The 12612-nt window shown below is 36.7% G+C and overlaps 1 protein-coding gene and 1 pseudogene across 2 annotated transcripts in view; one reads left to right on the top strand and one right to left on the bottom strand.

Annotated features, from left to right (window-relative positions):
* Window positions 1-171: 171 nt before the first annotated feature.
* Window positions 172-12612, top strand: part of LOC136267392 (sushi, von Willebrand factor type A, EGF and pentraxin domain-containing protein 1-like) — a 34316-nt gene continuing 21875 nt past the window's right edge. For both annotated transcript variants that reach the window (XM_066062530.1, XM_066062528.1), the window contains exons 1-7: window positions 172-331; window positions 468-690; window positions 775-905; window positions 954-1045; window positions 1093-1157; window positions 8660-8695; window positions 10128-10163. In XM_066062530.1, the coding sequence (XP_065918602.1) occupies window positions 471-690; window positions 775-905; window positions 954-1045; window positions 1093-1157; window positions 8660-8695; window positions 10128-10163 (580 nt within the window). In that variant the 5' untranslated portion in view covers window positions 172-331; window positions 468-470. The remainder of the gene's footprint in view (window positions 332-467; window positions 691-774; window positions 906-953; window positions 1046-1092; window positions 1158-8659; window positions 8696-10127; window positions 10164-12612) is intronic.
* On the bottom strand, window positions 3814-5656 carry LOC136266465 (uncharacterized; annotated as a pseudogene).

Here is a 12612-nt window from a genome sequence, read left to right as displayed (position 1 = left end):
TTTGTTAACCTGAACTAGCATGCTCCCACAACGTGCTAAGTGACGTAATGGTCACGTGATGGGTGTTAGCTAAATAAGCAACGTGGGTCAAAGGTGTAGCACGTTTGGCCATCCCATGCCTAACCATATATAGGCACGTGTCCTAACATTTTCTCGATGACCTAAGTCACTAGGTTAACAAAAATCTGCACTTGAGCAGCATCCTACAACTTACGTGGTTTTTATAATCTGTGTAACATCACAAAAACCGTTGTTTGCTCGTCTGGACTTCACTAGAATACTCTCGAAGTGTCCCCGTCGCAGTTGCTGCAGCTTCAACTTCAGCAGAAATGTAAGCATACAGCAGTAGCTACTTTAGCCTCACTACTCCGGTTCCTGGAGGTCAAAATTGTTGTTGTAGCGTTTTGTCTATGTCTTGGTCTATGTTGTGTTGCACGTGTCTGCGTATTAATATTGATTCTTTTTAGACCATGTTCATCACAAAGCTATACCACGTGTTGGTGACCTTAAGCATTCTAGAAATCGTGGTGATACGTGGATATCCCACTGGTGCACCTCTGGAAGCTTGCAAGAGTGGTACTAACATTGTCCCCAATCATGGAGTGCTTCCGTCAACTAACCCACTACCATATTCTGTAGATCTTAGTAATTTTACTGATAATGCTTATATTCCTGGAAAGGCACACAAGAGTAAGTGTTCTAGAATTGTTTTAACTACTCATATCCCCCAAATCCTCACAATGCATAGAAGTCATTTCTCTTTGTTTTTTAAAGTAATACTTCGAGGTGGACCAGACAATGTAGATTTCAAGGGGTTTATGATACAAGGAAGAATGAAAGCTGATGATTCTACAGTTGGCAATTTTGTTAAAGAGGAGTCTGATTATCAGACCCAGTGTGACGACGTACGTTTTATGAGAAGTGTGTGCTCACAAGTTTAATCTTGTATACAGTCTGCTGCCACTCACACAAGTAACAATGACAAAACCTCAGTGACTCTTTTTTGGACTGCACCCCCTACTGGTACTGGTCCTGTTGAGTTTAGGTCAGTTTAACTGTACTAAAATATGTGGCTTTAAATTAGTCAACTAGATATGCTGTGGTGGACAGTTTCTCTTTGTTCTGGGCTGATATGGTTACAGTCTCCATAAATGAAGGTAAAAATTGTTTGCTGTGAGAAATTAATGTGTATGCTGTTTTATGTACAATTGTACATAAAATTTTATAAATAACGTCATTTCCAGTATATTATGATTGCTCTATTAGAAAGTTTTGTGAAAACTAAGCACGTTTTTACCTTGTGCATATAAAACTTTTGTCAGATACTGGATTTTTCTGCATACCTTTTACCCGTTTCATAAAATAATAACGCTGTCCTCTAAACAAGGTGCCATAACATCTGCGCACTTCAATTAATGGACACGAGGTTCGTTTCATCAGACTCCTTGATCAATTGGTACGTACGTAAGTTATCTTGCGTAGTAATGAAGAGAAAGCTAGAAAGGGACCTTGTATTACAAAATGTACATGTTGACAATGCCCATACAAACACATGTTTTGGCATGTTCTACAACGTATTTCTGTAAACTAACTTGTTAATCAATTTGTTCGGTCGGAATATTATTAAATATCCTTCACTGCATAGAATGATATAAAGTTTAGTGAATTTGGTTGAGGGTAGCAACTTGAAAATTTGGGATTTTTCCACCAAGGTGATTAAATTTTCCAATAGCTGAATGTGTGGGACGCATATTATGTCATCATCAGCAGTGAATAACTATCACTATGGTAACATTATCACACTTGTACGGTCGACATTGTATAGAGAAATTCAAGGACTTTCTTTTTGGAGATTGTATGAGTAAAAGTTATAAAGTAGTGTTTTTGTATGTAGTGTGTATTTTACATTGGACAAGAAGTGATGGGGTTTTTGATCAGCCTGTTTTTCCAAGCTAAGGCTACAAAATGGATATATAAAACAAATGTTTGATTTATTTAATGCACAATTCTTAGTAATCAAGGTAAAAATCTGCATTTTGGGAACTTTAATTTTGACCAACCGATGTGACAAATCCCATACATGTGGGCACTGTGCACCAGTGGTGTATCTAGGGGTGGGGCTTGTGCCCTACCAAAGAATTTTGGTTTGTGAGATCGAGATACTCTAATAGATCAGTCAATCACTCAGAGCAGTCACTCTATTCAGAGCAGCAGTGTAGCGAACTATGTAGTTATGCACTGTATCAGTGATATAATATACGGTTGGTGGAGGGCTGCCATTGTAAACAGGCAATTACCTTTTTTTTGCTCTGGGCCTTACCAAAGTTGAGAGTCCAGATACACCACTGCTGTGTTCACAAAGTGAACCATGATCTTTTCCTGTTCTTTATGCAAAATATACTCTAATAGAACATTCATTGTTCAAATTAATTTTACTATTAATGCGATCTTGTAAGTCAAGACATTGATGATTACTTTTGTCACCATATACTGTAAACATGCTACAAGCTACAATATAACCTCTCTATAATAGATACTTTTAGACCTAGGCACATTTTGAGGATTTGTTCTATCAAAAGTAAGAGTATATTGCAAGATCTTTGTCCTTCTTATGGAGCGTCTTCTTATGGAGTGTGTCCTTAATTCAGCCATTTTGTTAGAGGAGTTCCATTGTAAGTACTATGATACCATCACTACATTTTATGAGAGAGACAAAATGTTTAACATTTTCATGCTACTTCACCTCAACTGTGTGTATGGCAACAGTTTTGCCAAACTGCAAACTTGAGGATATATTTGTTCTATTAGAGTATCATGATTTTCAAAGCGAATAAAGAGCAGAAATTATGGGCACTGACTTTGGCATAAATAAATGAAGTGATATTCTTTTTCCAATGCAAAGTATCACTTTAGTAAGGTAGATAAAAGATAACGTTTTTAGTTGCATGTAGGCATGTAGGTTTACTTTCAGAACAGCTATGGCTAGTTTATGTAAATTTGTTTCTTTTGCTTTGTTTCATTCCTTTCCATTGTTACTCTTTGTTTTTATTGAACCCTAAATCTTGTGCTTGATATTGTATTCTAATGATCACCTGAACCGTCCACTGCATTACTAGTAAAAGATGTTGTACTACTTCAACGCCAACTTGAGTTATACAACAATGGTCCTTGTATGTGTGACACTACTGGTGGTTTGTCTACAAAGAAACATTGTTAAAATCTTTGTTTATGGAATAACTAAGTACACTGATTGCTCTATTAGAGTGTTTGACCACTTTTGAGCCAAGTAAATTTTAGTGGCATTTTTGCTTTTCCTCTAGAAATATAGTCATATAACTCAGCACAAAATATGACAACACTAATGCATGCCAGTTTTCAAGAATGACGGTTGCAAGGAGTTATTGATTTGTAATGAACTTTGCAAAAACTATACAAACCCAAATCTCCTTTATATTAATTGCCAGCGTGAATCCTGGGGTTGGAGAATTTTTCTTTTCTTTGTCCCACATTATTAGCCATCAAGTCCTGTTTATAGTACAGTCAATATGTGAGTGAACCTTAAACTAATTGCAACAAAAGCAAACTCAATAGATTTTGTTTCCTTATTATGTCCTCATTGACAGAAAAAAGTCCTAAGGAATCCTCGTGGGGGAACAATGTGAAAATCACTGAAACATAAACCCACATTTTTTTTGCTTCTTAACGCTTTTATGGTTTCACAGTATTTATTATTATATCTCAGCTAGGATGCTACCTGTATCAAAACTTAACATACCATTAAAAAGCTCTTGCAAAGACAAATCTTTTGGTACTAAAATTATCACTCTAGGATAATGTGTTAACAAGTTATTATCAAAATAATATAATTAATACAGGTGATATCAATCAAAGAGATTGTAGCAAATGTCAGTCTGTGTATAACTACTCAACAGGTTCATTATCATTATCATAAGATGTGTTTGTGCACCCAGTTCCCTTGCAGTTACCACAAGCGAGAGTACACTCAATGTTGTGTTTCTTGCATGAGCATCTTAATGTACTGCAGTCAGTCTGGCAGTTGCATCTAATCACCCGTAGCAGATGTTCAGGAGCAGGAGGTAGTGGTGATGTTTGAAGTGGCACAAATCCCTCTTCACACTCCTGCCATCCCCAGTCTATGGGATTAAGTTCTGCAGCTGATCCTTTCCATTCTTGAACTTGAAGGTACACGCGAAGGCTGTGGTACTTTGCTGCTGCTGAAGTTGGTGGCAATGATTGTGGTTTTACATGGGATGTTTTTGAAGCTACTTTTTCACAGAATCGTTTATGTCGGAGGGAATCCAATGTGTCAGTTGACATTCCATTGTAGACTAGTACTAGAACTTTCTCTCCTGCATCTATCACATCATGTGTGGAAGCTGAATTAGAATGGAACACTTTTGCCTGCTCACGGAACATACTGCTTGCTTTGAACTTGCTAAGGGATGTCCCCTTTCCAACCCCGTAGAGACGTGATGTTGTGTCACACCCAAGAATAGCATGGATGAAGAGGATGTTGTTGCAGATGTCTTGACCAAGCTTTTCTTTTGTGGCTCTGATATTCCAGACACGAAGCTTTTTTGTGTTTTTTTTTTGGCTCAGGACGAAAGAAGAGGTCATGGGAATCAAGTCTTGCATGGTAGCAGAGCAGGACAATGAGGTCAGTGTCTTCACCAACTAGCACAGTGTTACTGGTAGTAGCTGATTGAACAGCCTTCTGAACAATCAAAAGATCAGCATCTCCAGGTGCATGGTAAGTTTTGCAGTTGTTCTTCTCCAGTTCTGCACTCAACAAAAAAATGAATTGCTGCTTATTCTTTTGGTTGGCCAAAAACTGGTCCTTCTTCATTGTAGTGGTCATGTTAGCAGCAACTGTCACAGTTGCACCAGCCTTTCCTTTGGATCGTCTCTGATGTGTCATATGTTTTGTATTAATATTTTCATAGCCATCAAATACAACTATGGCATCCATGTACTTTCTTGCTACATATTCTGTGTACTGGTGGCAGATGTCTCCATATGTAGAACCGCGAGACCATGGGATGCGTTGTAAAAGTGCTCCACCATCCAGGACATACTGAATGCCATCATCTGGGATATCTACTGGGACACTACTTTCACAAATCTTCCATATTGCATCAGCAACTGCTGGCTTGTCTGCTTCATGGAGCAAAATAGAGGAATCAAAGAGAGCAGGTGGATAGCTGCACAACTCATGCTTGAAGGCTAACTCCAGATCATCTGATGATTGCATGACAGTAGTAAGTCTTTGAAAGAGAAGCAGTGGGTCAATCTGAATTCTATCCCCATCAATCTTGACAGAAGATGACTTCAAGCCAAGAGTGACTACCTGGTTTTTTTTCTGAAATGTATACTTAGCAGGTGTAGTCCCATTCATTTGTGTCAATATCATGTCCCCGACTGCTGCTGCTTCATCAACATTGACAGCGGGGTGGGCATGCACTCCAGTGGAAATGCTTCTCAGACTTGGGTCCATGCTAAATGGGTTCCTTTCTTGCAAATACTGGAGTACAGTTAATGTGTCTTTCCAGTCACGTGCTTGTCTTGCTGTTGTCATATCCTTATTCTGCTCCCCAGTGTTGTAGTTAACCCCGGTGAGGCATGATATTTCATGCATCCACAACAGAACATTCAAGCTCAATAAGGTGTTACCACAGTAGTTAACATTGCAAAACATGTACAAAAAGTAGGCAAACTCAAGATACAATGTATATGATTATAACTTGTTAACACATTATCCTAGAGTGATAATTTTAGTACCAAAAGATTTGTCTTTGCAAGAGCTTTATAATGGTATATTAAGTTTTGATATAGGTAACATCCTAGCTGAGATATAACAATAAATACTGTGAAACCATAAAAGCGTTAAGAAGCAAAAAAGTGGGTTTCTATTTCAATGATTTTCACATTGTTCCCCCAGGAGGATTCCTTAGGACTTTTTTTCTGTCAATGAGGACATAATAAGGAAACAAAATCTGTTGAGTTTGCTTTTGTTGCAATTAGTTTAAGGTTGACCCAATATTCCTGTTAAAATGCCTGTACTATTAGGTTATAGTTAGGTAACTCAAAGGTGCAGCAGAAGTTGCTGTCAGATTTTCAGTACTGGTAAGCAGTAATAATAATAAACGACAATTAAATGTCCAGATATAGATGTACTTTTGGAAGTCATAGTGCTGCAAAGTATTAGTATTATAGAAGAAAAGTGTGTTATCCTGTAAGTTAAATGGCTTCTTTTCTGTGTAACATAGACTTCTAGTATTTGTGACCAGCTGAACAAAATCTGGTTGTGGTTTTTGCACATTCCTCTAATTTTATTTTATTACTTCTCTGCTATCTATAGTAACAAAGGAGTGGACTAATTCACAGGTGTAAATTTAATAATTCATGAAGACCAGTACTATTGACACTGATGTTCATTAGTAGTACCAAGAGTACATAATAAAAATAGGGAGGGAGAGTGTCTAACTAGGACACTTTCAGCCAAAATGACTGCATAGTGTAAAGCATCCACACATTGGAACAAAAAAGCTTTACCTTATTCAACAGCACTCAACACCTATCAACAGATCTCTATCATCAGTAAAAGTGTTAATTTGTTCAAAGATCATTTTCTATTCAATAATACCAAGAGTTTATAATGTGTTAGGGAAAGTATCGAACTTCGCCAGGGGGGGTAGGACAGGACCACGTGCACTACATGCACTACGGAGCGCTAACAATAATAAACATAGTCATACTACCTGTTGAAATTAATAGATCGTACAAAAACACGGTTGTATTGTAATCATTGATGACCACTGTTACTTTGATGTGAAAGTCGTCACCGCTACACATCGTCATCATTGTAAGTCTAATTACTCCATAACGGCAGCGTTTTTCCTATCGTGAATCACACCATTTCACACAACAAACTAAGTAGAACTAGAATATGTATTAATCCCCGTTGATCCTCTTCCTCTACTTTTTGTACGGGTCTATTCAGCTCACATGAAATACTTTCAGTAGTTGCACAATGTTATTACGTATTCACCTGGGCTTGTCCTGCCCTTCACTATACCCAATGAAAAATGAGCCGTAAAGTAGCCACTACCTTTGTGTTCTCTTGTAAATCTGACCGCTGTTGATTGCCTAGATTTAACACTTTCTCAGTTTGGTTGGGTGGTCTGTATTGAATCCCTATGGCTAAAACCCTATCTAGACATGTCACTTTCACTATCAGAACTGTTGAGGTACAGAATGGTGACCATGATGAAATATCGAATTAACTAGATGTCACACGTGAAATTGATATCTATGGCTTTCCAGGTTAGCTGGCTGTGTCTTTCTCTGTGTACTGAGTTCCTTAGCGCATTGTGCCACACTATTCTCTAGTACACTGTTCTTTCACTCTGTAGCTTCAGTCTGGCAATGTATATGCACGTGCTGGGCGCGCCCACTGAATTAATTACTAGTCACCAATCAACACAAATCACCGAGTCGTTTGAACAATGCCATAGGACTTTATAGAATCATTTTTCACAGGGTATAGCATAGTTCAACACTCTCCCTACGCCATTATAAACTCTTAATAATACACAGTGATTTTGTACAGGCTGCATTGGCAGTTAGACACTCTCCCTCACTATTTTTATTATGTACTCTTGGTGGCACAGCACCAAACACTGCTGACACTGACCAGTGGCAGTATATATAAAACTACGTATATAATTACCGATACTGACCAAATAAATTAAAATATACCAGTGAGTTTGTACCTGGGATTTCCAAACCTCTGGTTCATACATCTACCCACTGAGTTAACAATTCCCTTCTTTAGCCTCTAGCTTATGAAGTGAAGAACCTATACATTAGCTAGCTTCAAGAAGAAAACAAAATTGAACCCAACTCCAACCCCGTTTATAATTTCATCACACTGATGTGAAAGTGGTCTATACAGTGGAACCTCAGTTATCTGGACCCCGTACTTATCTGGATTCTCGAATTAGAGTAGTGACTGTTCTATTAGGGTAGTTGATAATACTGACATGTTTAAACACAGTTTCAGACTTTTCAGACTTATTGACCACTCTGATCCCAAGGGGTGTGGATAATTGAGGTTCTACTGTACTTTCAAGGTTAGTGTTATTGACAATTATGAGCTCCTGGTGTTATCCAGGTACTTGAGTACTAAAACACTCTATGCTCTAATAGAGCAGTCATGTAAGTTGATTCCTACCCTTTTCTTCCTTTAGTCTCCCTCTTCTTTGAAATATCTTTGATCTGTTTAAAACATCAGATTAGCTTCCTTATGCAAGCTGTCATAATTAAAGCTCATGTTGCCATAGAGTATCCGAGTCACCAGATATTTTATAAAGTAGATGAGACCTGGTTGACCTATTCAAAATGGGATCTGGATTTCTTGACTACTATGTTTTACTATACATACGTATTAATGCTAATTCATAATTTAGGAACTGCTGGTACTAAGCTGAAGCCACCTCCTGCTGGTAATATTATTTACTTTTATCTTGCATTTATCATTGTGTAATTTTTAATCTTTACCTACTTTTAAAATTATTCAACCAGTTTCCACTAGTAAGTTATTTTAAAGTTATATTTGCATAATTTCATTATTCCTCAGCTACTATGATTAATGGCACCATTCCAGTTCCTACTGGTAAGCGATTAACTTTTGTATTACTTTAATATGTAATTGCAGCTACCATTATAAATATTTCACCAATTCCCAATGGTAAATTGTTGTATCTTAAACTATTCTATAATCTTTTTGGCTTCAGTGGCTACTGTTCAAAAGATCTGCAAGATCCCTACTTCACAATAGTTGTTATTTGTTATTATTATCATTATTATTATTATTATTATCAATTTTATCTAAAGAAAGGGTACACAAAAGGCTTATAGCCTGTACAAGGTGGTCCCCGAAACACATACACAGTACAAAAAGCAATACAGAAACATTGACTAGCTACAAGCAAACAAAAGCAACAAACAAGCAAACAAAAACAACTATACAAAAAGTAACAATAAGTGAGAGACATCAGTTAAACAAGTAACATCGGAGCCGTGATCTAATAAACGTGATGGTAAGGACAAAATCTCATGTGGGTTTGAGTTCCAAACAAATGGTGTGTTGAACTGTGTTCACGTAGAAGGAATATCTGAATGCATTGATAGAAGAAGATCGAGTCTGCAAAGTCAGTGGATGAGATCGTGTAGAGTTAGTGTTAAGATTAAAGTGGTGACAGGAATTGATTGGAGTTTGTTTATGCATAATGGAGTGCACCATTGTAACACTCTGGTATTGTCGTCGCGATGCCAGTGTAGGCCACTTCAGTTTCTTCAAGCAGTCATCAGTGTTCTTACTCCACCTGTACAAAGTGGAGTCATATCTACTCTTAATCCATCGAGCAGCTCTACACTGTGCATTTTTCAAATTATCATTTCCTTTATCCTTTATCTAGATAACCAAAAGAATGAGCTTTAGCTCTAAAAGCCAATAGATTTATAAGTTACAGCACTAAAATAGTTATAGCGAATAGATTGATGTGTACAGTGATAATATGTAGGTAAAATAAACTGCAGTTGCTTACTGTGTACATGCTCATAACTTGCAAATGCAAGTTTGTACAATGATATAACTTGCATTATTATTTCCTCACAAATAAATGAAACCATTGCTGGGTAAGTTATGTCTCAACTAAGATTCTTTCAACAAGAGAATAAAGCAGTAATTCACTAAAACAAATGTCCATATCTTGCATCTTCTTGGAAGCATTAATTCACAACACGCAAGGACTTTCAAACTCAATGCGCTTTTGTAAACACAATGTTACCAAGGTTTTTACATTAGCATCTTCCTTCATTGCAAAATAGACCCTCGAATAATCTATGGATTTTAAAAGAAGTTTTTCAGCATTTTACCCATCATATTCAATGCATTCTACTGAGCCTTGCATGTGGGATTCTTGCAGATCTAGTCACATATAGCCATCTATAAGTATAAGCAGTTGTATAATTCTTTGTATTTAATATATTCCATCAGTTGTTATTTTAATTGTGTATTGCATTGAAGCTATTCTTTACTGTAGCTACCAGTATCTCTATCCTTCCTTCAGTTACTACCAGTAAGTAAACTATTTCTATTCACTTAGCATAGGAATTTAAGAATCTCTGTTACTCATGCATACATGTATGTACGTGGGTCACTACCCAGCCTTGACAATAAAAAAAAAAGGTGATGTGGGGGGACTTGTGTGTGTAGTCAATGTAGGTCGGTGGGGTGAATGCATTTGGTGCTTAGCGGACGTCTGCACATATGATATTTTGAAACACAGATTAGCAAGTGTTATGGCACAAGGTGGCCAGTCCATCTGTGTAAATCACTTTCTCTAGTATAAAAATTGAATGTCACTTTCATGTATCAGCATGTAAGCATCAAGTACATGTTATGGTGATAATGTGCAGTGAAATTTTCATTTTTATATAATTATTTTGTGCAAAAACATTTTCCAGTTGTAAAAATTGATTGTGGAGAACCTGATACTCCAAGCAATGGTGGTGTCAGTTATACAATAACAACTGAAGGCTCCACAGTTGTGTACAGTTGTGATCCTGGATTTGTTCTTTGTGGAAATGAGAATAGAACTTGTTTATCAACTGGAATGTGGATGCATGCATGATAAGTTTGCTTCCTTCTACTCCCAGTTATTTGGTTTTGTTGAACCCTAAACCTTGCATCAGATATGATATTCCAATAGAGTGATCACCTGAACCATCCACTGTATTACTAGTGAGAAAGAGTTGTATAATAATGGTCCTAGTATGTAACTGTTGATTTGCCTAGTAGCGTTATTAAAATCTTGTTTATGGATTATCTTTATAGCACACTGATTGCTCTATTAGAGTGTTTGACCGTTTTTGAGCTAAGTAAGTCAAACATTTTAGTGGTGTTTTAGCTTCTCCTCTAGAAATATATATAGGCTTGCTTATTTTATGATAACTGTTGTTCTCATGCATGACCATGGCTATAAACTTTTAAATGCGAATATTGTGCTGAGTTTTATGTGAATCTTGAACAGGTATTGATTTGTGACCAACTTTGCAAGAATGAATCCCATTTTTATATTACAGGTGTATATTGCCCAGATGAAGTTTCAGCTTCATAGTATTATACTTTTGGCTACAAAGTAATACCAATACGAGAATGTTTAACATGATATTCCTGCAACAAATGATTGCAGGGAGGTTGAATGGGTTCTTTTCTGAGTATTTGTTTCCTTATTTAGCCACAAAGTGATGAATGTTCGAGAATGTCTGAATGTTTATATATAACCTACTAAACCAACAAATCACTCAAGACTGAGTGAGGATATGCAATGGTCAGTGCTCCTTTCAGTTACAGTATGCTCGAAGGCCAGCTTTATTTACATATTAATATACAGTGTTGGGAGTAACGCGTTACATAAGTAACACGTTACGTAATATTATTACTTTTGTGGTAACTAAGTAATATAACGAAATACGCTATAAAAATGGGTAATATAACTCAAGTTACTTACTAATGTAACACATTACCTAAGTAATATTGTTACTGTAACGAGTCTAATATTATGTATTATTATTACTACAAGTAACGAAGTTACTAATCTCGTTAGTTATCCTCTGAATAACACCTGGCCACAACGAAGTAACGAAGCCTACTGAATGAAACTTATTCACCAGCTTCTTACTTACAACCAAGATTTGCACATTGTCCAACAACGCAATCATGTCACGTGATAAAGTGGTAGTTTCACACGTGACAGTTTAAGGCTGTGGACACAAAGTAATATAATATGTAATGTTATTTATTTTATGGGTAATATGTAACTGTAACTAAATAGTTCAGTTGCAAGTAATATGTAATATGTAACTAGTTACTTTTACAAAGTAACTTGCCCAACACTGTTAATATAGCAATGCAACTGAAATTCCAAGTGATATTTCTCCCTCTGTTATTGACAGTCTCACAGAGTTTTCCTCAAACTTATAAGCAATGCTCTAGCACTGCTCTTGCTCGCTTATTATCTCTGTGGTTAACTGCAAACTTTACTACATTACATGGAAAGGAAGCAGTTTAAATTCCATGCAACCATTTGTTACAGGACTACACAGCATTAGACACTCTCCCATATTATTAACTCTTGGCAATACCAATAAAGAAAATAAAATGAATCACATGTGTTAATTTAATGGTTATAATTAACCCTTAAACGTGCATAAGCCTATATATAGGCAGATTACGCATGCCCCTGGAAAACGCATAAGCCTATATATAGGCTTTTACGCATGGCTGTAAACAAAGCGCTGTAACTATTGAAGCGTTCATCGTATGGCTTTGTAATTTGTGCCATTCTACTCGTGATGTAATAAGCATTAAAGTGATACCTAGGGGTTTACCCTATGACCAAAGTATAGGAACTAAAACTTGCCATGAAAATAATTCTTAACAAAGAACTACAAAATTGTGCTACATACCTTTAGAAAATGATCCATAACTCCTTGCCAGTTGGTCCGAATTACTGGAAACAAGTA

This window comes from Dysidea avara, chromosome 9 (genome assembly GCF_963678975.1).
Source record: "Dysidea avara chromosome 9, odDysAvar1.4, whole genome shotgun sequence".
Classification (NCBI taxonomy): Eukaryota; Metazoa; Porifera; class Demospongiae; order Dictyoceratida; family Dysideidae; genus Dysidea; species Dysidea avara.
This window is presented reverse-complemented; position numbering and strand designations above follow the sequence as displayed.